We start from the raw sequence: 24,991 nt of genomic DNA, 5'->3' as shown, positions 1-24,991 counted from the left end.
CATTTCAGGAGTTAGATGGATTTTATTTTTTTCTGCAAAAAGAGCCCAAGCTTTTATTTTGTAAAAAGTTGTTGCCACTTCCCTTGCCTGATGCTTTTTGCATTCAAACATATTAAAAGTATTTTTATTTTTAATGTTTTGTTTCAGTTCAAGGCAAACACCTGTATTTCCTCTAATCGCCAATAATAGGATATAATATTTTTAATCAAGAAAAACCAAAGCACACCTTTTCGTTAAACAGAGATCAGACTGGTGTTTCTCTTCAAAGTCTCTTTAATGAACTCTTTAAACCCACACAACCATGCTTGATCCAATGCATTCCTCTCCAAATGTGAGGGTTCATTTGAGGCAAAAACAAAGAAGCTCCAGTTTTTAGTTCCTTTTTTACCCACTTTTTCCTCCTTCAATCGGACTTTTGACTGCAACTCTTTAGTAAACACAATCTGATAAGCTTCACCTCACAGATTTAAAAAAGTAAATGTGCAGTGGAAACAGGCTGATCCAGACTTCATTCTGAAAAATGAAAAAAAAAAAAAGAGGCAGCAAGTCAATAATTTCACTTTGATGATGTTAAGTAGTTCTGAGTGGAAGGGGAATGATACTGCCTCCTGTGGCCACGGCAGGAACCAAGCACTTCAACTTAATGTTTAAGACCAGCTTTTTCTGTCTAAAAGAAAAGCAACACATAACATTAACATTTTAGAAAAATAAAAATGTCTGTAAAAAGAAATATAAAGCTGCAAGCATGTTGCTCATTAACTTTGAAATATGTTTTTTCCTATTGCAGCATCCATTTACACAACTGTTCAGGGCCTCAGCATTTGAACTGCACATTAGCTGTTTACCTCAGTACCTCACAGAAACCTGCACCGTTCACACTTTGGCTGTAGGGGGCAGTAATGAGAACAACACCCCTTACCTAAGCAGATTAAAAAAAAAAAAAGTTAAAATGGACCAAAAAAAAGCAAATCTGTGATTAGTGGTTGTTATAATTAAGAGGCATAATACAACATTCCAAACAATCACAAACGAAAAAAAAGATTTAGTGCAAAAATATTGAGTTTACAGGAAATATTTTACCAACAGAAAAAAAAGGAGTTAATGGCAAATTGTAGTTTGATTGTCGAAACATCACAGAAGTAATTTGGAGAAACTAAACTGATGTTTGGGAAACTCTTTTGGTGTGTATTTTCTGTTGACTGTATAAGATAACTGAACTGAGAGGCCCCTCCCTCTTTGTGTTCCAAACAGGAAGTACCTGCTGGTTTCAAGAATCCAAAATTCCATTGACTTCTATAGAGACATAAACAGCTATTGTTCTTGTTAATGTTATTTTTTTAAAACATTTTATATAACATACAAGTTATAAACTGACTAATCAGACGCCTTAATAAAACCAGATTCTCCCAAGTGGGAGGAGTGTGGCCTTCCAACAAGTTCACTCCTGAGAGTGGTTGTCATAGAAACCATCATAGCAGTAGGTTTAGGGGCTGTCATCTGGACTTAGTTTTTAAAGTTAGAAGACGTTTCACCTCTTATCGTTTTACCCTAAACCGACTGCTATGATGGAATCAGCCTGGATGAATGAGAGTCTTCATAGACATATTTGTCATAGAAACGATGACTCGGATCAATCCCTCGTTACTGACAATTTCTGACTCCAACATGGTGACCTTTAAGCAAATCAGACCGTCTTTGGGATTAATTAACCATTTAAAGCAGAATTGACCTGATTGTATCAATCAATTCAATTTTGCCATTTAAGAATATTAATTTTGGGGAAAATCTGGATTTTTTTCCCTAGCACCGTGCTCTCTTGGGGTTCTGTTGCTCGGAATAAGGTCTTCCGCCCAGACGTTAAAATGGCAAATAGCAAGGAAGAGCTTCTTCCTAAAAAAATGAACAGTATTTTCAGTCACATGGAACAGGTCTAGTTTTGTAACTTGCAAGCAAAAAAAAATTCAGCTTGAAGCCTGCTGCCACCAAAAGGAAGAACACCTGAAACAGAGGTACTATGGGGTAAAAGTGCTTCGCTCTACAAAACTCCCAAGGAGATGTCAAAATAAAAGCTTTTAGTAAATATAAATGAAGTTGTTAAAGTCTTGTCTGTTCCTAAAAGAAAAAAGTTTCGTACTTGAACAAAGAGTTTTTGAGTTTGTAAAAATGTTTCGTATCTGTAGAAAAGAAATGATCAGTCTGTAAAAATGTTTTGTCCGTGTGTAAAACATCACACAAACACACGAATACACGCATTGACCTACATTGACAAACCTAACTTAAAAGAACAATTCTTTTGCTTCTCAGTTGCAACTAATAAAAAAATGGATCACTATTGGGTTCAAGAAGTTTTGATCTTCCACTTCCATCTCATCTCTTTTTGTAAGAAACGTTTTTTGTGTTTTTTCCTGAATGGATTGGTTTGTCATTGCAGATCAATGCTCATATGTGACATTTCATACATGGACAAATCCTTTTAATGAAATACGTTTTTTTTCCCTCCCCCCAACACGTACAAAATCATGCCACAAACGGACAATGATTCAGCAAAAAAAAAAAAATCTAATATTTATCATTTTTTGTAAAAGAAAGTAGGAAAAACTTGGATTAAAATTGGAATTTGATTTTATTTTCAGACCACATCACCCAGCCCTTCCTAAAACATACATTTTGAGGTTTGAGCTGGTTTTAAAGTGACGAATTGTCCTCCGTTTGTTTTGAGCCGTTAGCGTCCCTGATTCTTCACATTGAGCACGCTCCGGTCGCTGCATATATAAAACATCTATAAAGCACTTCATATCCTTCACTTAAGCCCCTCCCACCTTTTGAAAATATTATAAAAAGTACAATCTTTCAAGGTTGAAAGAGCTGATTGCTTTTGGGAAATGTTCAAGTAGCTTTCATTAGTTGAGCACAACACAGCAGACTCATGCAGGTACCATAAATATAACATCTTACACTTCAATTGAAGATGCTATAGCTTCTACAGATCTTTTTTTTAAATAACCACGCACTTTTTGCTTTAAATGCTGTCTTTTGAGAAAAAGTAGAATAATTGACAAGGTTTTGTTTTTGTGTGTCTTTTTTTTTCAACCAGAGTCTAAAATCTCCATTCAGTGGGTCACATGGTGCAGCAGGTGACGCATTCAGAGGAGCAGGTCTAAATGTTGCGGTCATTTTCTACATTCTGGAACTTTTTTGTTTTGTTTTGGATTACAGCTGCTGGAACACACAGACTTTTCCCTACAGCCTTGACTGATTTCACGCCAGTTTGGCTGAATCAAACCGACGTGGACGTCCTCTCCGCTTCAGGAAAAACACAGGCGGCGAGCATAAAGAGAGCCCGATGTCTGAACTCAGTGCGCTGGATTCACGTCCTGGTTCTGGTTGAGATTGTTGTTCAGATTGTGCAGAGCTTGGTGGCGCTGATGCCGGTGGAGGTGGATGGCGTTGGACTCAGGCAGGTAGCTGGCTTCGAAGGGGCTGGACACCAGCGGCATGAATTGGCGGAAAATGCTGACACTGCCGTGCCAGAAGGTGGGCTGGGGGAGCTGTCCGACGACCGTCCAGGCACGGGCCGTTGGGTCGTACGCTTCCACCACGTCCGACAGCTCAAACGTGTTGTCGTAACCACCGGACACGTAAAGCTTCCCCCCCAGGACGGCGATGCTGCCCCCAACGTGCACCTGGGGAAAGAGTTACAACTCTTTAGACGCACAAAACCCTTCAAGTCTGATGCCTTCAATGTCGTTGAAAAAGTTAAGAAAAAAAAAAAAGACGTTTGAGGCATGTGGGGTTTAGAAGCATTAATCCTTAGATTATTGAAATGTTTCAACATGTAGGTCTCCCTTGGATTTTTGCCAGACCTTCATGAGGAACTAGGTAGTATTTAGGCATGGGCCACATATCTGTACCAGTATTTGCCGATATTTGCATAATTATCCGGATAGATCCGATTCTAAAAAATGATCTAAATATATTGTTCAGATTCACTTTATTTTTAAGATGTACACTTGGTCCTAATAGATTGTGAACGTTATCGTCAGGATTTAAATCTGTAATTTTGATGATATGTGTAGATGAGAAGCTTGAGGTCAGAGCTGTTTCCGACAAAGCGTGTCACATAAGGGTAAAGTAACGTACACACCAGGTATTTGACGTACATTTAAGGTGGAGTAGACACTAAATAAGTACACCTCATTTACCATTAGAAACTGTTGTTATTCTTTTCTCCAACATCAGTTTTGCTAACAGCTGGAGCATTGTTGTCTGCTATTTGGACATCTCAGAATGTGCAACATACCATTAAAATAAAAATAAAAAACCTACGGACACGCTAGACTGTGACGCGCAGTCAAGAACACACTAAACGTGCGTAGCCCATGGTGTTCGCACTGGACAAGCAAGGAGGGGCTTCTTCTTTTCTTTTTTTACCGTTTACTAGCGGATGTCTGACATCTACAGTTGGCAGAGGCTTGGTGTAAAATATGGAAGTTGTGCAAACTTGTAAATTTGGGAACAAAATGGAAATGGTTTGGTTCATGGCTGGCATCCTTGCAATGGAGTGAGATGGATTACCATCATCATACGCGTTTTGTACCTAAAGCCTGAAAGCAGTTGTAAAAATGTGTGTACCTATGTGTGAACGTGAGAGTTTTGAGTTAGGGAGCCTGAACCGTTTACATAGACTTTTCTCTGGAAGTGGGTGCTTGAACGCGCACTGCAGAGGGTGGTGTGAACATAGCTGTAGCGCTCAGGCGATATTTCAATCATCAAAAAACAAACAAACAAAGAAAAGAACATGGCTTTATACGAGTGTGTGTGTGTGGAGGGGGTTTGGGGCAAATGTAACTGGAGCTAGGAGGAGTTTGCTTTTTTGAATGACACCAAAATAATTGTATAATTAGATCAGACAGCCTGACAACAGCAAATAAATTGCCTATTTGATTTTCCTTGTGAGTCAAATAGAATGTTTAGTGTAAAAGGTATAAATGTGGCTTTTATTGTGGAGCGACACTAATGTTTTCAACATTTTTTAATTCTAATAAGACTTTTTAAATTGGTAAGAGTTTAAAATGTAATTTTTTTTTAAAATAAAAATGTAGGTAAAATGTAATTTTTTTTTCTAAAATATCCCATAGTCTCTATTGAGATAACAAACAAGATAAAAAGGTTTTCGTTTTTCTTTTGAACTTTCAAATTAAAATAAAATAAGTATTGTTTGGCGATCTAAAACCAGTACAAAATCAAAATGTTTCCAGCAATACCTAGTGCAAAATCTTTACATTTTTGGTCTGCTTAATTTCTAAAAACATGACTCTTTCTGAGTCTTGTCATAAACAAGACACACGATACTCTGAGGTTTCTTTTATAATATGCTATAAAAACAGTTGGCTGTTCTACACGTGTGTCAAATGTGAAATACAAACCTGGGTCATTGGGCTAATTTTGTCCCACTCGTTCTTTTGAGGATTATAAACATCCACCTCGGCTGAGTCATCCCTGCAAATAGAAAGACACGGTTCATATTACAGCCAAAACACTCATGATTTCATTCCCGGTCGAAAGATGTTACTTTTAACCCTTGTGCTATCTTGTGGGGTCCAGATGACCCCACCCTTACATTGACGTGTTATTCTTACCATGACAAAGGTGGATAAAGGTGGAAAGATTTCATGTAATCCATGGACACCAGTGAAAATCACAAATCATTGAAGAAAAAAGGTACAATGTACTGTCTTGTGGGGTCTAGATGACCCAACTCCCAATGTTAAAGTGCCTAGGATAGCACAAGGGTTAAGCCATAGTAACAACTGCCCTCATGGGTGGATATGGACTGTCTGCAGGAAAAAAATGGGCAAACTTGTACAGGGCCTCAACGAAATATTCTAATCGTAGACCACTCAGTGAGTCCATAGAGAGAAAGTTCATGCACATTTATCTCCTACAACAAGCAAGGGTTAATAAGGGTCAAGTTGGTGAGGCGCAAAGGTGCTTTACTGGTACTTCTTTTTTTTCTATCTCTCCAAATCCTGGGAACTGTGCAGGTTAATGCGTGCCCCGTATATATTTGCCCTTTTCATCCGCAAACAGCTACAATATATAACCATAAAGGCAGTTGTGACAAATGCTTTACTAATGACTAGAGAATGGTGTAGGGGCACTGTACACCTGCATCGCCAATACGCCACAAGTGTTTGCAACTTACATTAACCTTGCTCACCACACACATGACAATTGTACGTTCCATTTTCCTTAAGCTTCAGGGGAGTTGCAAGAAACAACTTTGCTCCTAGCCTCTCCTCTCTACAACCCATGAATGGGTGCACATGACTATACCTTAGACATACGTTCAAGTCAGACCTGAAATAACTCACCTAACAAAGTAAAGGAGGCCATACAGGGTCACCGTTTTTGGTGTGAAAGACCACGGAGGCAGCTGTCCACGGTTGACCATGGTCCAGCGGTTGGTGCCAGGATCGTAGCTCTGGATGGCCATGGTATCCTCATTGGTAAGGGAGCCGATGGCGTACAGGCGTCCATTGCACGCAGTGGTGGAGCAGTTGTCCATGGGGTGGAGCATGGCCGGCAGGGCCTCCCAGCAGTCTAGAGCCTGATTGTAGCGCTCTGTGCTGTCGGAGGCCACCACATACAGGTGACCGTTCAGTACGCAGGAGCTGTGGTACTCGCGGGGCTTCAGCATGGGCGACGCCTCGGTCCACTCGTTCACACTGGACTTGTAGCGCCACACGCCATCATAGAGGCGAGAGCCGTCAGAGCCCCCTAGAGGATAATTATACATCACCCACAGTTGATAGAAAATTGACCCGTTTTAAGACATCAAGGATTCAACCATTGGGTTGCAGGCTTTTGAGGATTCAATGAGCATTTCCCTACACCACCTTCTCCCCAGACTACTCTCTTTCTCATGCATGAATGTATATGTACTAGGGTTGGGCGATGTCCCCTAATTTGGCCGTTGACGATGTTTGCTGTCAACCATCGGGATGGACGATGACATCGTCGGGGGGGGGTTTACATTTTTCGTTCTTATATAACTGCTATTCGTTATTTTGCTTTTTGTCATTTTATTTCCCAACTAATGGTTAATCCGCGATGATCCAGTATAAACTGAGGGAAGTGACTTTAACAAAAAAAGTAACAAGCAAGATAGAAAAGAAGTAGTCTGCTCCCGCACTTAGCTAGCGGAGTGGACCGGCGGAGTGCGGATTTACAGCTTTGTGTTTGATGGGAAGGGGGGGGGGGGGGTACATGAGCGGTATGTGTGGGAGATTTAAGACTGCGATCCATCCCGCAGCTCTAGGGGTACTAGCTACCGAACTCAGAACCGGGTCTAAACGTGTGTCTGAGCACAGCTCGGATCGTCAGCAGACACAGCGGTTGAGCGTCAAAGCAGAAATGTCGCTCAGTCCTTAAAAAACATTCAAACAATCACGCGGATTTGTGTTTCCAGTCGTGTCCCGACTAAAATAAAGGCTGATGTTATTCTTACATGTTTACCTGCAGCCAGGATGCAGCGCCACCCAAAGCTAATGTTGTTAGCCCGTGTTAGCATACTGCTAAACCTGGCTCCGTTCAGAAAAAGCACTGACCACACGGATTAAAATTCAAATGATGAGCGAACATCTAACCATTGATCCCATCAAGATATTTTGTACATGTAACCGCGGCTTATGGCGTCGACGCGCAACGTGGCGGGGGCGTGGCATCACGATGGTGGTCTCTCCATCGGGATGTGGGTCACCCATCACGATGGACGATGATATTGTCCATCGGCACAACCCTAATATGTACTCCTAGAATTCTACTATCTTGTCTTATTTTTTGTTGCAGTGAGTGTATTTGTGTTGTCTCTTGTGTTGTCTCTTGTCTCATTGCATTAAACAGGAGAAAATTTAAAATGATCATGAAAAAAATACAAAGTACAGTGGGACAAATAGTGACTCAGGTGTATTTCACTGCTCTTCAGACTGAGCCGCTGCATCCTGACTCCACTCTGCAGTGTTTTCTTCTTTTGAAGCCTGCGGTGGAGGTGTGTTTGTTCGGGAGAAGAACATAGTGATGGGCAGTTGTTGTCGCTCTTTTTCTATGGGTTTTAGAGAAACTCGAAATTGCAAAAGAATTTGCACGTGCGTAATGTAAATTTGGCGAGCTGTTTTACGTACATGTACATATTAAACTGCAACGTTATTGACGCACAGGTAGAGAAGAAGCGGAGTGACTTTTTAGCCAATCAGAATGCAGAACACAATGCACAATGCAAATCCGTGAAGTAGCGAAACCGTGAAAAGTAATCCGCGTTGTAGCGAGGGATTACTGTACTGTAGGTCATTAACAAGAGAAACAGAGCCTATTGGAAAGGTATTAAGTAAAATGGACAGCATGGCAAATCCAAATTTTAAAAAAGATGGGAGGCACAGGGAGGTTTTTCACTTTGCATGGCTGGGATGACAGTTGGTGCCTAAAAAAGACAACTCCTGTCACAGTGTCCTCCACCACTGATGGTGCAACATCTAGAATATGTTCATGAACACAGAACACATTGCTACCATTGCTTCAACACATGTAAACAGCAAATACCCTTATGAAGAATGTGCTGTCAAAATATAAGCAGATGAGACAAAAACACAAAAACAAATCCAGTCTGAGTGTTACTGGAAACGTACTGTGGTCAATATATCTCAAATTGGAGCCAAATGTTTTTTTTGTCACCGAGATGTCTCACTTGTATTCCACATTCTGTTATAAATAAAGCATGATAAATTGCAACCCCATTCTTATTTACATATTACACAGCACCCCAACTTTAGCCAAACTGGATTGTAAATCAGATCAACACCGCTGTGCAAACAAATGCTGCAGCCATTTCTGTCAGTGGGGCGGTGAGTTAATGCCGGGAAATTTCCGACTGCTTTGAGGGTTCTTTAGAAGCTCTCACTTGGACTCCGATATGATGGGAGGCAGGTCATTTTCAGACAAGAACAGAACTTTGGTTACAAAGATAACCACGCCGATTGAAACCACGGCTGTGTTGCAGAACTGTCTGTTCTTTTTTGTTCACAGCCAAGCAGATTCAGAGTTGTGTATGAGGACTAGGCCTGCACAATAAATCTCAAATTTATCTTTATCAAGCTGTGCATACGGCAAAAGATGGCGAAAATCGCAAATAAATGGTTACTTTAAATATGCAAAAACAATCCTATGGCAGCTTGAAGTATTTAGTAACTGGTTGGAACCCTTTCATGTTAGACGCTCGCCTCCCATGCAGACTAGTTTCATTTGGAGTATAATTTAAGGTATGTTGACTTTCATTTAAATCAAATGGAAATGATGTTTTTGGTTGTTTTACCATTTGTTCAAATATCGCGAGTTATATCGTCATCGCAATACTGAATACTAATATCGCAAGTTTTCCTCATATTGTGCAGCCCTAATTAGGATATAATGGTCCTTCAGATTAATGGGGAAAAACAAAACAATAAATGACAGCAACCATGAAACTTCCAAAATGGACCTCAAAAAAGCTTAAGCCAGTCTTCATCGTTCCGTTTAGGGTAAAGGGGGATTCCGTTTCATGTTAACCCACCATTCAATGTATCCTTGTTCTGCTTAAACTACACAAACAAATGCATTTTAAGCTAAAACATAAAGCTGTCTTATTTCAACAGCCTGATTGGCTTTAGAGGCCAACTGTTGACTTTTAGAGAAAAACAACCCTGGTTCTTCTGATCTACCACCATTCTAAGTGTTTAGTCAACCCCTCTTTAACCATTTGATACCAAAGATATTGTCAGTGACAATGAAATGACGGACGCTCTTTGACGTACTGTAACTTTTTGATCATCTATGAGCTCAATGTAAATCAGCTGATTCTGATGCGGAGAAACACAGCTTTGCACCATTATGCATCATCATTAATGTACCGGTAAATAAAGTACTACATAATTGGCGCAAGTCCTTATTTCTCCACGACAGAATCAGCTGATTTAGTTGATTGCGTACGCATTTCATTCATGTAAAGTGTTGCATATTTGATTTTCTCCACTACAGAGTTTGCTGGAATTACATTCATTTCATAAACATTTGAAGTGTTACGATAGTCGAAGCTGGTCTTTATGATGTTCCAATACATTTAAGTTGGTTTGTGTTAGCAACCAGTAAGGTAGAAACAACTGGACAACAGGCAGGGTGATGGATCCGGATTATCAGGATTAGGAAAAGCTTGACTAAGTTTTTTCACATGACTTACCTGTGACAAACATATCATTTCCGAGCGCAGCTATGCTGTAGCCTCCGCCGAGATGATCAGGGAACTCGGCAAGGTAGCGCCACTGTCCAGTCTGGGGGTTGTAACAGTCCACTGTGACCAGCTCGTCACAGTCCTGGTCGCAACCTCCAATGATGACCAGGATCTCCGCTAGTCCCGTGGACGGCCGTGGACGCATCCGGTGGCAGGGTCTGTCATGGCGGTCGTATTCACAAGACTGGAAGCTTCGCGCTTCATTTACCAACCTCAGGCAGGTGGGGGAAAGGTAGACAAGGGGGTCACTTTCCACATTGGCCAAAAGAAAGAATCTCCTGACGAACGGGAGTCGGACCTGCTGTAGGAGCTCGGGCCAGTAATGTAACCGCCGCTTGAGGTCAGCTTTAACCCACCATACTGCTATTTGATAAACCGTCTCCTCCTTGTCCACACAGAGCTCATCGTCTGACATGAACTCGAGGAGGCGCTTAAATGGCAAACGCTCAAAGTCCGTCCCTTTAGCCAGCTCCATTATGTTTTTGAGGACAAAGCGGCGTGCACTTGTTGCTAGCTCTCTGCAAGCGTAGGCCTCAGCAAAGTCCTGGATCTCCATACAGTTGGAAACATCCAGCCGCTGCTCCAGGAAAGCACAGCAGGCCTCTTTGACCGAAGGGAACTGAAACAAATCCGCCGTTTTCAGCAGGAGGTCCACATTATCCTGAGTGACTGTGACCCGTCCTGTGTAGCAGAAGTCCACCAGTAAGCCCAAAAGCTCTGCCGACACTTCGTGGAGAACCACTCGGTCCATGACGCTTTCCTTCAAAGTTCCTGCAAACATCGCTCGAAAGTAGGTGCTCGCAGCAGCCAACACGGTGCGGTGACAGTGGAACTCTTTGCCCTCCGCACACAAAGTCACGTCAAAAAACTTGCGCTCGGCGCGGAGTTCGTGGATTCCTCGCAGCAGGTTGAATGCGTGGGACGTATCAAAGAAGGGCAAGGTGGATGGTTGTGTCTGCAGAACGGGCTTCTCCATCGCTCTGCTCTCGGGGTGTCGTCAGTGGACGAGCTCTGAATGCAGATTTGATCTGAAATAGATCAGACACAAGATCAAATGTAAATCTATCTTAAAAATGTATCTAGATCCAATCATTTCTTTAGGTGTTAAGTCATCAAGGTAGTCCTGCAGACAGTCTAATTGGGACAAGAATGCATGAAAAGGCTTGGTTCTTCTTCACTTCTTTCAATTATAAGTCTTCTTAAGTTAAAAACTCTGGCATTCATGCGTTGCTACGCAAGTTTCTATGATCGCTTTAGGAGTCTATGTTCACACCGGCCTCAGCAACGCGCCTTCAAACGGCCACTTTCAAAAAAAAAGCTTAGGTAAACACATGTAAATGGCTTCTGCGTTCAAAAATCTCGCATTTCCGTATAGCTACACAAGTTTTGAAGTTTGTTTCTGGGCTCTTTGTACTAAACGTGCAGCCACTGAACGCACATTAAACCAGGTCGAACTTTGATAAAGTATTACTTTTACGCAACTATTAGAAATATAAACTTCGGTTTTAAAAAAGGTCATGAGCTTTGGATCATGACTGAAGGACTACAAGAGGCTGAATCGGGTGAGCAGCTCAGAGTACAGCTATTGCTCCGGCATCTCTTTCGGATGCCTCCCGGACGCCTCCTTGGGGAGGTATTTGGGGCACGTCCTATAGGAAGGAAGCCTTGGGGAAGACCCCGTATGTGCTGGAGGACCGTGTCCGTCAGCTGGCCTGGGAGCGCCTTAGGATTCCCTGGCGGAACCAGGGGAATTTTTCTGTGGAGAGGGATGTCTGGGCATCCCTGCTTGACTCCAGATAAATGAAAGAAGATGGATGGATGGATGGATGGATGGATGGATGGATGGATGGATGGATGGATGGATGGATGGATGGATGGATGGATGGATGGATGGATGGATGGATGGATGGATGGATGGATGGATGGATGGACAGATTCAATTAAGCTCTTTGCAACAGTCCGTTTAAAGGTCTGAGAAAATGTCTACCACTTTGAGCTCATTTGTAGTCAGTAGGGTAATCAGCTAATGTTTTTCTTAACTTCGCCCATTATTGATTCCACGTAATGCTGATTTAGTCATCTGCCAATGAAAAAGGTCTGCTGCATAAGCAGAGGCGTATGGTTGGAGAAACCGGATGAAGTGGAGTTGATAAGTTAGAGATATCATGTTCAGGAGTAATAAAGCTTGTTGTTAAGAACAGAGAAGAAATGTGCAGCAGTATTTTAGAGATGAAAGTTAGACCAAAAACAACTTCAGAATAAAATTATTTAAGGCAATTTTGATCCCATTTGATACCAAACACACATTCATAATAAATCAGCCTCCCTATTTTTTTTTAAAAATTCTATACCCCATAAACCTTTATCTTGCTTTTGAAAATGGTTTTATTAGTAGCAAATAAAACCATCCAAAGTTGGGTAAGTAAGTTGGTATCACAACAAAAGATCACAAAAGAATAATTTCACTTTGAAAATCCAGGTTTCTCCTACCTATCAAGAATTCTCCAGGAACGTTTCCAAATTGAAATGTCCGTTTTTAACACTCTACAACCCCCGACAGCTAAGCTTGAGTCTGAAGACCAGCTCCTTACAAACTGAGCTCACTTGTGGTCTGGAGCTATAAATACATCAGCAGAATCCATTTCCAGACAGGAGTGGGGGTTGGATTTTGGGGAGAACACCTAACAGGCAGTGAGCCGAAGCTAACGCCGCTTAACTGACACTGGTATGTCTATGTGGGCGTCCAGTATGAGTAAGGAGTCTCCATGAGAAGAGCCAACAGAGCCCAGACCTCCTCATATTGCAGCTTCCTGTAAATCTCTAGACATTTGGAGGTGAAGGACCATATGAGGAGAAGTTTGATCAGACAGAATTTGTATTTAATTAAAACATTTTTTGGTAAAATTTAGAAAAAAACATCTCTCCAGATGCTGGCTCAGACAAAAATTACAGAAGAATTCTTAAATTATTTTGCTAATTATCCGCGCTGAATTGCCAGAAGAAGATAATGTCGATTGGCAAGTAGAGGTCTACATTAAATCCCTCCATAAGCCCTTGTGTATTTTGAGAAGGATCTGAATAAAACTCACAGGTGTCGTCTTGCAGAGATTTGTTTAAAGGTTGTTTTAAAGCCCCTGGTTTTCTGGCCAAAGGACAGCACAAATTCCACACCAGGGTTCAACCGTGCAGCGGTCCAAACAGCTTGGCTAAGGGTCAAACTGGGCCTCTTGGAGGTCAAAAGGCAATTGATAACTTATGCACAGTCCACATACATTTTCTGACATTTCAGTGCCCTGTTAGGAATTCTGTCAAATTGTTGTGCAGAGATAGCCCAAAGCAGGATGCTTTGGTGAAAAAAACAGTATTTTAAATGTAATCAGAAATAGCATAATATGGACTGTAAAAAGCGTACCGTAACTCTTTAACTGTGGACACAATTAACGCGGTTCCAGCGGATTCCGAAGCGGAGAAAAGCGCTAACGTGCAACACTTTAGAGTAGTGATGTGTTTACACCATCGATGTAAATCTGCTGATTTTGTCACGGCGAAAAGCAACAAAAATCAGCAGATTTCGCTGCAGAATAAAGTGTCTTTGCACCATCACATGCTGCACATCAGTGCAAAGCCAATATGAAAAGGCGCTTTTCTCGCATGTTTATTGCGTAAATGGTCAAAGAGTAACCACATGTCAAAGAGCGTCTGTTATTTAGGTGTTTCTGGGGACATCTCAGGTGTTGAAGGGTGAAAAAATGAAGCAGAGTCTCTTAGCTCTTTTTGTGCGTTCTTTCCATCTTCTGAAAAATTGGCATGTTACAGTTTTAGCCATGAGATAAAAGGGTGTGTCCTGCTCACTTGACTTCCTGTTTTGACTTGGCTTGTCAATCCCCACCCAATCCAATGTAGCCCATTCTTACTTTTTTGAAACTTTAAAACAAATCAACCAGTTGGTCAAAAATAGAAATTCATATCTGCTATTATATCTGCTATATAAATCATTATTTTCTTTAAGAAAAGATTCTTAAAGTCCCCCATGTCAATTAAAAAAAAAAAGGTTCCCAGGGGTGTTTGAATTATGATTATGACGTTTTTAATCAAAATCCCACAAACCTAAATGTCTTAAAAAGCCATATTTCATGTCTGTCTGAAGCCTCTGTTTCCAAAATCTCCTCTACATGGGCATAGTCAATGTTGATGAGCTAAGTAACTCTGCCCTTGATCAAACGACACCGACTGACAGTCCCAGAAACGGGGAGAATTGCTGAATTCAATTGCACACCAAATAAAATGAAATGCCAGAAAGAAAGTGACAATTATCACGGGTTATGGTTAAGCTGCGTTCACGGTGAACACAAATCACATGGCATAGTTTCAATGTTAAGTCAATGGTATAGACGCCATCTGAGGTCCGGGTGGGCAGTTTAAGCGATGGGCGCAGCGCAAAGGTCTGGCAGCATATACACTAGGCCTGCACAATATACCGCAAATTTATCGTTATCGCGACATCAAGCTGTGCAATATGCATGCCGCAAAAGACGGCGAAAATCGCAATAAATGGTTACCTTGACCCTTGTGCTATCCTAGGCACTTTAACATTGGGAGTGGGGTCATCTAGACCCACTAGACAGTGCTCTGAACCTTTTTTCTTCAATGATTTGTGATCTTCACTGGTGTCCATGGATTACATAAAATCTTTCCACCTTTATCCACCTTTGTCATGGTAGGGAGAACACGTCAATGTAAGGGTGGGGTCATCTAAGATAGCACAAGAGTTAAGTGTGCTAAAACAAACTCATGGCAGCTTGAAATATTGAATAAATGAAATAAATCCCTTTATGCATTTAACCAATCAGAAGGACCCGTTTACGTTGTTGATCAATCAGATGATCCCTTTTATGTTTGATGTTTGCCTCCTATGTCGACAAGGGTCATTTGGAGTATAATTTTTATACTGTTGCATTGAAATGGAAATGATGTTTTTGGTTGGTTTGATATTTGTTTATATACCGCAAATTATATCGTTGTCGCAATATTAATCACCAATATCGCATATCGTGAGTTTTCCTCATATCGTGCAGCCCTAATATATACCCTCTCTGGTTAATGCGGACAGCTAGCAATCAAACTCAGACAGAAACAAATGCTGAGAACATATTTCATTTTAAATATATGCAGCCAACAACAAAATCCAGACTTAGACGCACTCAAAATACGTGTGGTGAACACACATACTTCTCTTCTCCTTCACCTGAGCTTGTGCACGCTGGACAGACAGGGCAGATCAATGCGCATGCAGTCCTGGGCCGTTGTGACATCACAACAGCTCATTAATTCAAGGCAAGCGTCTTTGTGGCAGTTTGGCAGCGATTTGAAAGGAGAAGTACTCAGTAATAAAAATAAAAATGAGATGAGATTTTCATTATATTTTTTCTCTTTCATAAGAAAAATGCCACATGTCAAAAATTCAAAAAAAGAGCGGGGGACTTTAAGCTATTTTAATCCAAAAAACGCCATCTCAGTTTGTGCAGATCACAACAGCATGGCGTTGAAATAAAAACCAAGAGTTAAACTGGACTGCAGTCTCTGTATTAATGCGAAAAAACTAAACAAAACCCTATGCTCTTCCAAGTCAAATAAATGCTCAATTACAAAGGAAAAATGAAGAGGAGAATAATGGAGAAAAAAAAAGAGCAGAGGCGTGGAAACAATCTGACCACAGTGACACAGAGAAAATGTGGCCACAACATCACAACAGTCAACAACACACTGAATTTTTTTCTTGTGCGATATTTGCCGGGAGCTAACCCTCTGACCTTTGATCACACAGAGAGCGTCATGCTGTTCCTCAAAGGAACAACCTTTTCCCTTTATCGTAATGGTTGAGGGGTCCCATTTTGGATTTATAGCACATTTTAAAAAAATGTGTGAAGACAAACACAACTAAAGTCAATAGAAAAAGCTGAACCATTCAATGAAGCTATAGAACTGAGGTAAAACACAGTACAGACTGCAGCAGAGTTACAGGAAGTCACATGTCTGTGTTTACCGTCTTCCAATTCATCCTCACACACAATACACCTGAATCAACAAAAATATGAACCGACTTAAAAATTCTATTAATGCACCCATGGCTCAAAGGAAACCTGAGCAGAACGGACATGGTTCATCAAAATGAGGAGCGTCACGTTGGCATGGCGATGGATGTTGGTCATGTAACAACAAACCCCCAAAAGAAGACTTTGGGAAGGACTATGCAGCATAGAAACATCTTGAATCATAAACCCACAAGATCCGCTTTAAAAACCTGAATTACTTGCAGATGTCTGTCAGAAAAAAACAACAACAGAGTTGTTTTACATGTCGGTGAAGGCGTAGAGTTTGCTCCATCCCTTGGTTTTATGGTCAATATTGTCAATTGCTGACCCAAACTTGTCTTTTAGATTGAAAACATTTTTGTTTTGTTTCGTAAACAATAATTTATTCACTGATTTGAAGGGTTTGAGCATAAACTGGACAGACACTGCAGACTAGATTATCGACGACAAAAATACAACAGTTAGAGGGAAGGGACAGAGTTAGCTCCGCCCACCTCTATGACAGCTTAAAAAGGGAAAAAATACATTTTAAGCTCTGTTGGGTCCACCCACCTTTCAATCAAAACAACACGTGCCCTAATTTAGGCTCCAATATAATCAAAATGCCTGATTAAAACTCTGGCTAACCCCCACTGATGTAATCATGAACAGAACATAATGTAATACGCATTGACAAGAATTAGAGGGTTGGTGGGACTAGCTGAGTTTTGTTCAAATTTCCCCCTCTCAAATTCGGAAAATGGTTTGTTCTGCTCCGGCTTTGAGTTAGCTCTGTGTGCAAAAGCGAACTCCCGGAACAAAACACAAGATTGTGTCACCTGAGGCAGACACACGAATGGGTCCAACCATTGTCTATTGACAATAAAATTTAAACTCAAGGTTCCTAAAAATGCACAAATTGGAGCTTTACTATAATTTTAAAAAGTGGTTAAAAGAATTATCAATCCTACAGAAAAATTTCCCCTTTTTATACGAGCACTGAACTTCTAGAGAACTGTCGTAGTTCCACCCAAGTTGATAAAAAACCTTGGCAATAATACTGCATTCATAAACAGCTTGTGGTCAGAGAATAGAGGCTCAAGCTACATTCACACCAGGGTTTGCAACCTGCATGTAAGCGACCAATTCCAGTGAAAAGTCTATGTAAACGTGTTTCCTGTCTATTTGACTTTTGGTTCCACCCCAATCCTGTGAACTGCGCTAGTGATGTTCATGTGGTAAGTGTGGAAAGCATCCTCCGACTGTCCCACAAACTATGTGCACCTGTATCAAGTGTAGCGTTTGCACACAATAAGGGGTCAGTGCTCGCAGCTTACTAACAACTGGGGTGTGGCATTGGGGCACCGTACAACAGTATCACCTATTCGTTGTAAATACGTGCAACTTCCATTTGCCTCACGGATACTTCCCAAAACATCTACCACATGCATAATAATGCTATGTTCCATTTTCATGATGTCCCTTGAGGAGGCTGCAAGACACACCTGCGCCCCCTTTAAGATGCAGCCACTCTTCTCTATAACCCCTTCATGGGCCGGGATAACCAAAAAAACCTGCAGGTGCGTGTGACTAAGACTTAAGGCTTTGGTGTCCATGAGACCAGGGTAACGTTGTCCCAACCCGTAACCACTCCCGGCCAGCTAACTGCACCAAAACCACCAGCTGGTTCTGGTGAGCATCATTTTCGGTATCTTGTATTTATAGATATTCTTCAAGCAACGCGCATGCTTCCCTTCTGTACTTTTTCAACAAAGTGCTGAAGCTCATCAACAAAACATGTTTTCCTAGGATGCAGCCTGGGAAACAGCTGATGCCATGTCAAACATCCAGCTTCTCCTCATGTCCGTCTGTTCTCACTCAGCACCTCGCAGGTTTGGACAGATGCCGCGCAAAGACAGAAGCCGTCTCCGCTTCGGCAGCATACCCCCCACCCTCCACAGTGCAGTGTGTCCTGCCCTTAAAAAGGCAACCGCACACAAACGCCTCATTCACTGCATGGGGGGGGGCAGTGCAGAGGCAACGCTCTGACAGGACGGAGATATATTCAGGGATTCAGGGGGGGAGGGGCTTAAGAGCAGAAAGAAAACTGCATTAGTTGGAGATAAAATAATTACATCTTACATAAACTAAAATAGACCTGCACAACAAATCTTCATGCATTTGACCAATCAGATGGAGCCATTCACGTTGTTGACCAATCGGATGGAGCTTTTATGTTAGATGTCGCCCTCCTAATTAGACGAGGGTTATTTGGAGAATCATTTAAGGTAATTTGACTCTTGTTTAAATCTAAACTTTTGCAGTGAAATGGAAATGTTTTAGTTAATTTTGCAATTTGTTCATTTATCGCAAGTTATATCATCATCTCAATATTGATCACTAATATCACAAGTATTCCTCATATCTTGCAGCCCTAAACTAAAACTAGCCACACATTTTAGTGTCAACACATTTTCAGAATATGACCCTCTCCTAAGTAAAAGTAAAAAAGATTGATTTAGTCAGCTGAAAAGAAAGACGCATTTTCACATGTCTGTGAAGCTATGTTCACACCGCCCTCTGAAAGCACATTCAAGCAACCACTTTCACTGAAAAGCCCATGTAAACGTGTGTAAATGCAATTTCCGAGCTTCTGTGTTCATAACTTCTACCTTCACGCATCACTACAAAACGCGTCTCCATAGAACATGTACTGAAAGTTAAACCAGGTCAAACTTTGAATTCTTCTTTGTATTCTTCTCAGCATCTACCACAATTTGTCAATACGCAGCTCTCTGAATCGATGTGGTGCTATCAACGCCATGATGAGATTTGTGCAGCATCGATTCCCTCCCCCCATTTGGACCCACAGTGGCCAGAATTTCCAGATTGTTATCCAGTCGTCAGCCATTTTTGATTGCCCGCGGTGCTATTGTACAATTTCCAACAGTCGGACGCTGGTAGTGGGACAGCAGCACGGGGGCAGGGGGAGTCTGAAATCGGTCGATCATCAGACAATTTTGGGGACCTTGGAGACCCTTCAATCAGTAAATTATTGCACGGCTGTCTTCCTGCCATCCGCCTGTCACTGAACTGCCACTGTGTCACCTCCAAAGGTGCCCGAGTGGCCTCTGACCAATGTAGAAAAAATGGTCTGGTCGACGTTTAATTTCAACTTTTTCCTAATACCTCAGCGACCGCCACGCAGAGATTAAAAATGCGACTGGTGCCTCCCGGCCATCTGCTAATTTTGCTGAAAAACTTTGCATTAGGTCGAAGCGCAGTGGCATTTGTGATCGTAGTCTAAATTCACTGTGTCAACCGTGATCATAAAGGAGAAATGAATCATTGGTTTTTATGCCAGCCTGGAAGTCTGTGACACCAAGTGTTTCATATTTCAGAAAAGGGCTATGAAAGAAAAAGACGGTTGTAAAATCAAATCAAAATCAGAAGTACTTTAAAGCAGTGGTCCCCAACCTTTTTGTCACCGCGGACCGGTACAACGCAAGACACGTCTACCGCGGACCGGGAGGGGGTGGGGGGTGGTGATGTGATGTTTGGTGTTCGCGACTTTGACGTGCGTTAAGTGTGACGGATGTAACAGAGAGAATCCGGTCACTTTTCAAAATAAAACGTTTATTTTAAAAAAAAACAATAAAATGGAAATTATTTTTTCATTCTATGCGTCCCGGTGCCAAAATTTCCCGCGGACCGGTACCAAGTGTCCCGCGGCCCGGTACCGGTCCGCGGCCCGGTGGTTGGGGACCACTGCTTTAAAGGATCCATTAATCTGCTTACACCATGGTCACTTACAAAAGAAATAAATATTCAACCAGTTTTTAGTACTTTATTCTTGTTGTGTTTTTGGCTAGGATCGCCTTTTTTATTTTTTATTTTTTTTACAAATAGTGGATTATTTGTTACGTGGTGCGGCGCCGTGACAACACGCCACTCCAACCTCTAATTTCGACAGCAAAGGCAGGTGAAATATATGCTGATCTTCACGATAGGTTAAATAAAGCAAAGATTCAGAAAGAAAGTTCACCTCTTACCGCTTGTTTTTGTCCAGATGATGCAAAAGTTTGTTTTTAAGAAGCCAGCACAGTGATACATAACATTTGCTAGGTGACCGGAACTTCTTTTTTAGGCGTGAAATATCACTTTTTAAATCCACACCTAGCAGCCAATCAGAATTGAGAATTCACCTGGACCATGGTATAGACGCTAGTAAACAGTAGAAAAAGAAAATTAGAAGTAGCCCCTCCCTGCATGTCCAGTGTGAACACCATGGGCTAAATGAGTGTTCAAGAATCCGTTTTTAGCGCGTCCCTGAACGTGCGTCACGTGCCTGGTATGTGTCTGCAGTTTAATAATTCTTAAGTCTTCTTGTCTTCTTTAATGACTTTTTACAAGCACAATTAAATGAATTAATAAGCAGCAGATTACGCTGAAGGAAAATGTATAACTATCCTGCATCCCTGTATGAATCAAACAGAATGACATGTAAACTCTGAGGCAATTTTCTGGATAAAACCTGCCTCGGTCATTTCATCCTGGTCCTGCGTCAGTCATGCAGCCTCACTTTGCACAGCACTGAGACATGAGTCAGCACTCACTTTGACTAAAAACATCATAAAACACATCCCTACAATAATCCATCTATGGTCCATATTAAAATGGACATTATCTAATGCTGGGTGAGTCAACAAAATGCAAAAACAAAGTAAGGTTTAACTGTTGGCAACTTTTATCTGCTTTTGAGTTCTAAGTAAAACTGATATATTATTATATATTATTATTATAGTAACATAAAACTGACAGGAACGTTGTTTTTTAAAGCCTTTTTTTGGTTGTCTTTAATGTTCAAGGCTGCCAGCGAACATCAAAGCGGCCATACGTTTACTAAGAACGTAACGGTGATTCATAGCTGGACATCGTGTTCCGCCTAAAACCTCAAAACCTGCTGTAAAAATCCGCATACATCTTTATCACGACAACTCACCAAAGTGTATCCAAAGCAAACGAGAGCAGTTTATGCAGAAAAGAGCGAGAAGAGGTCCCGAATCGAGTTTGACGGCGCAGCAGAGGTCGGCCTCCACATCGCCATGATGGCTCAGGCAGTTGGAGATGATGCCTTCACGTGCCCTCGGAAATGCCGTCAGAAACAGTCAAGTCCAGATTTAAACAAAAGAAAAGAAAATACGCGCTTATTTATTCTATAGAGATTGTGATAACTGTTTATTTTTTAGTGTTTGAACTCAAATACAAAAATCTTCATAATATTAAAATATAATGTCAAAATAAAGAAAAAATAAAGTTAAAAAATAAAACCAGATGGACTTACAGACCTAAAGATGCTGCGGTCTTTTATTTGGGAAAAGATTGAGTGAAACAAAATGAAGAAATAACAAATTAAAGATTAACAATATTTGATAGTTTCAATTGTAACTATCAAAGTTAGTTTAGGGTTCACAGAGAATTCGTTTACCAGTAGCGCTGGACCCAGCCAAAGTCAGATTTCTCGTTTTGTTCTCTCAAGTGGCTAACTTCGCCCCTCAGGACGTCCCCCTGGGTGGATCAGTTGTGTTATTCAGTGTGTATTCAAACCCTGGTTTGAATACACACGCACGGTCTGATTCTAATTGGTTTATTAGTAGTGTTATGTGAGCTGCAGTGGTGCGTCTGCAGCTGGATGCAAAAAAGCATTATGGAGGGGGCAAAAGGTCAGTCTTTCTTCACTAAAATTAAAAAAAAATATTATTCTTTTTTTGCTCTTTCAGTCTATTCTACAACAGAGACTTAAAAAAAACTAAGAATGACTGAGAATGCAATCATTTCAATGGATTCAAACCTCTACCTATTGGTGACAGTGGTAGACATAACACCTGCATGCATATACCGCAGATGCAGAACACATTTCTCACAAGTGCCCGTAGTATGCTCATAGGATTTCCAAACAAATGACACTCTGATTATCTTATTTCCTAATTTTTCACATGAACAATACAAACAAGACCTTAGCGCAGTCCGAAAAAAAAGGAAAAGTCGGTACAACACGCCTGCGTCTAAACTACTTCATCCTTATTACCTTACGTGTACCTTAAGTGTTTGCTACGACGTGTCACCCATGGCATGCCCATAGAACAAAATGTGCACAAACATCCTCACCCTGCGCACTCACCAGTTCATTATATTTGCCTTTGATGGATGAACCCCTCGTTATAATCATTGAAAACAAAGCAGAACAATTTCAATGTGGATTAAGGATCAGATTGTGAAACTGCTGGGGTAGAACAAAAACTATATATATCAGGTTTGATGGGACGAACTAAAACACTTTTACAAATCAATTTAGACACAAACAAATTGGGAAGCAAGAGAGAAAAAAATCCAACATCTGTAAATAGAAGCAAGACAAGACACCAAACGAAAGGGCACTGTCCACACAGTTTCAAAAACCCTGCTTCCTGTTTTAATTGGAAAAACTGGCATTCATGGAAACTCTCGGTCGATGCACAACGCATGGGGGTGAGTCCAGCTCTCTCCTAACATCATCTTTCATCTGTAAGAAAGGGGATCTTGGAAATAATCGCACCTTTGCAAATGAGTTTCCTGTTTCCACAAGATGGTGTTCATCCTTTAAATCCTTGAGCTTGAAAGTGAAAAATTCCCACGAGTCTCCCATCCTTTCCCAAGTGCTGACCTTCATCCCAGCAGCAAACTGCCCCAATGCAGTCTGGAAGTCCTGGCTCAATGAAGCCAACATGACAAAGAGCAGAGAATAAATCCACAGGTCCCTAGAATGAAAAAATATATATATATATATATATATATATATATATATATATATATATATATATATATATATATATATATATATATATATATATATATATATATATATATATATATATATATATATATATATATATATAAGCATCTGCTACCTGAAGATAAAACTGAAATTAAACTAAGAATACTTCTAAACTTTTTTTTTTACCGTATTTTCCGGACTATAAGTCGCCCTTTTTTTTCATAGTTTGGCAAGGGGTGCGACTTATACTCCGAAGCGACTTATATTAGAAATAAATTGAAATAAATACATCGTTAACCCTCCTGTTATGTTCATTTGTGAGGAACAGAGATGATGTTCCTGGGTCAATTTGATGTATGAGGTATGTTAAGTGTTAAGAGTATGTTAAGTGACTCAGAGAATCAGCAAATTTTTTTTTACAGTAAGATCTTGAAGGCTAACAACATAATATTCTATTTTCCAATGATTTCATAGATTCAGAAATGCAATAAAAATGACAACTGTTTCTACAAAAACAGGATGAAAACAGAGTATTAGTTGGCCAATGATGCTTCATGAAAGGAATAAATAAATAAGTTTGAGAAAAAATTACTGTGAAATTATTAGATAAACAGTCTGCTATGATTGTGTCATATAAGGTTGTGAAAGTTAAAATGCGACTTATAGTCCAGTGCGACTTATCTGTGTTTTTTTCTACTTTATAATGCATTTTTGGGCTGGTGCGACTTATACTCCGGTGCGAGTTATAGTCCGGAAAATACGGTAATTAAGAAAAGAAACATTTAATTGATTTAATGATTGAAAGACACATTTATAGACTGACCCTTTAATTATTACAAGTTTACATCAAGCTTAAAGGAAAACTTTTGAGACTTTTTCTTACACTTTTTTTGTCTTTTTTATTTTTAAATATGGTTTACAGAAAATACTAAGTCTGCAAACAGATTTTCTCAGACTTCAGTTACAGCAAATATAATAATTTTAGAATTTCTACTATATACATTATAAATACATATATAATAAATATACTACAAATATATTATATTCATATTATTAGATTAATAAAATAAAGTGACTAGTCCCATGTAATTTTCTAAATACATGCGGTCAGTGCTGAACTTTTTTTTTGGCTACACGGACCCGGAAGAAGAGTTAGGATGACGGTTAGAGATAAAGCACCAAATGGTTCCTGAGCGTGGTTGTATCTGCAGCTACCACTTCCCCTATGGCAGGCCATTTTAACATTAAAAGGCTAGACTGGATGTGTGTTGCAGATATCTTTATTTGAGTTTTGCCTAGTCAAAAAGAACATTTCAGATATCCGCAACTACATTCTTCCTATCCGTAATCGTAATTTTAGATATCCTCAAAGATATTATTCCTAGGACAAATGACATCACTTTCACCATTCATTTGTATGGGGTTTACAATTACAGATATCTACAATTCAGTTGCAGATATCCACTTCATGAATTACGGATATCTGTAACTGAATTGTAGATATCTGTAATTCAAGTTTCAGATATCTACAATTTCATTCTTACTAGTCAAAACTCAAGTTAAAGATATCTTTAATTCAAGTCAATTTAAGATATCTACATGTTCCTTTTCAGATATCTTAAATTAAGTTTTGACTAGGCGAAATGACGTTGCAGATATCTGTATGCAAATTAGGTCCGCATCGCACTTTAGGGGAGGAGCAGAGCGTGTTGTTGTAATCATTCAAATCGCACCTGCTAACTTGTAATTAGCACTGATTAGCACCATGTTGCAGCAGTACGTCGGGGT

The 24,991-nt window shown here is 40.4% G+C and overlaps 1 protein-coding gene across 2 annotated transcripts; it reads right to left on the bottom strand.

The window, feature by feature from the left end:
* Positions 1-255: 255 nt before the first annotated feature.
* klhl21 (kelch like family member 21) lies at positions 256-21,531 on the bottom strand. Of its 2 annotated transcripts, none has more exons than XM_023956879.1 (5): positions 21,392-21,531; positions 10,268-11,346; positions 6,375-6,780; positions 5,427-5,499; positions 256-3,683 (listed from the first exon to the last, which is right to left on the bottom strand). In XM_023956879.1, the coding sequence occupies exons 2-5, from the start codon at positions 11,292-11,294 to the stop codon at positions 3,354-3,356; spliced, it is 1,836 nt and encodes a 611-aa protein (XP_023812647.1). In that variant the 5' UTR covers positions 11,295-11,346; positions 21,392-21,531; the 3' UTR covers positions 256-3,353. The 2 variants fall into 2 exon arrangements, with proteins under 2 accessions (XP_023812647.1, XP_023812648.1); XM_023956880.1 differs by lacking the exon at positions 21,392-21,531 and adding an exon at positions 12,809-12,935.
* Between the last annotated feature and the right edge of the window lie 3,460 nt (positions 21,532-24,991).

This window comes from Oryzias latipes, chromosome 7 (assembly GCF_002234675.1).
Source record: "Oryzias latipes chromosome 7, ASM223467v1".
Classification (NCBI taxonomy): Eukaryota; Metazoa; Chordata; class Actinopteri; order Beloniformes; family Adrianichthyidae; genus Oryzias; species Oryzias latipes.
Note: the sequence above shows the minus strand (reverse complement) of the source record. Positions and strands in the feature narration are given on the sequence as shown.

Bases quoted from the DNA above. Each gene is read 5' to 3' on its own strand.
- klhl21 (XM_023956879.1), bottom strand. From the start codon at position 11,294: ATGGAGAAGCCCGTTCTGCAGACACAACCATCCACCTTGCCCTTCTTT. The intron at 6,781-10,267 runs GTAAGTCATGTG...ATTATCCTCTAG, and splicing joins AAATGATATGTTTGTCACAG to GGGGCTCTGACGGCTCTCGC. The intron at 5,500-6,374 runs GTGAGTTATTTC...TTCTATTTGCAG, and splicing joins GGCCTCCTTTACTTTGTTAG to GGATGACTCAGCCGAGGTGG.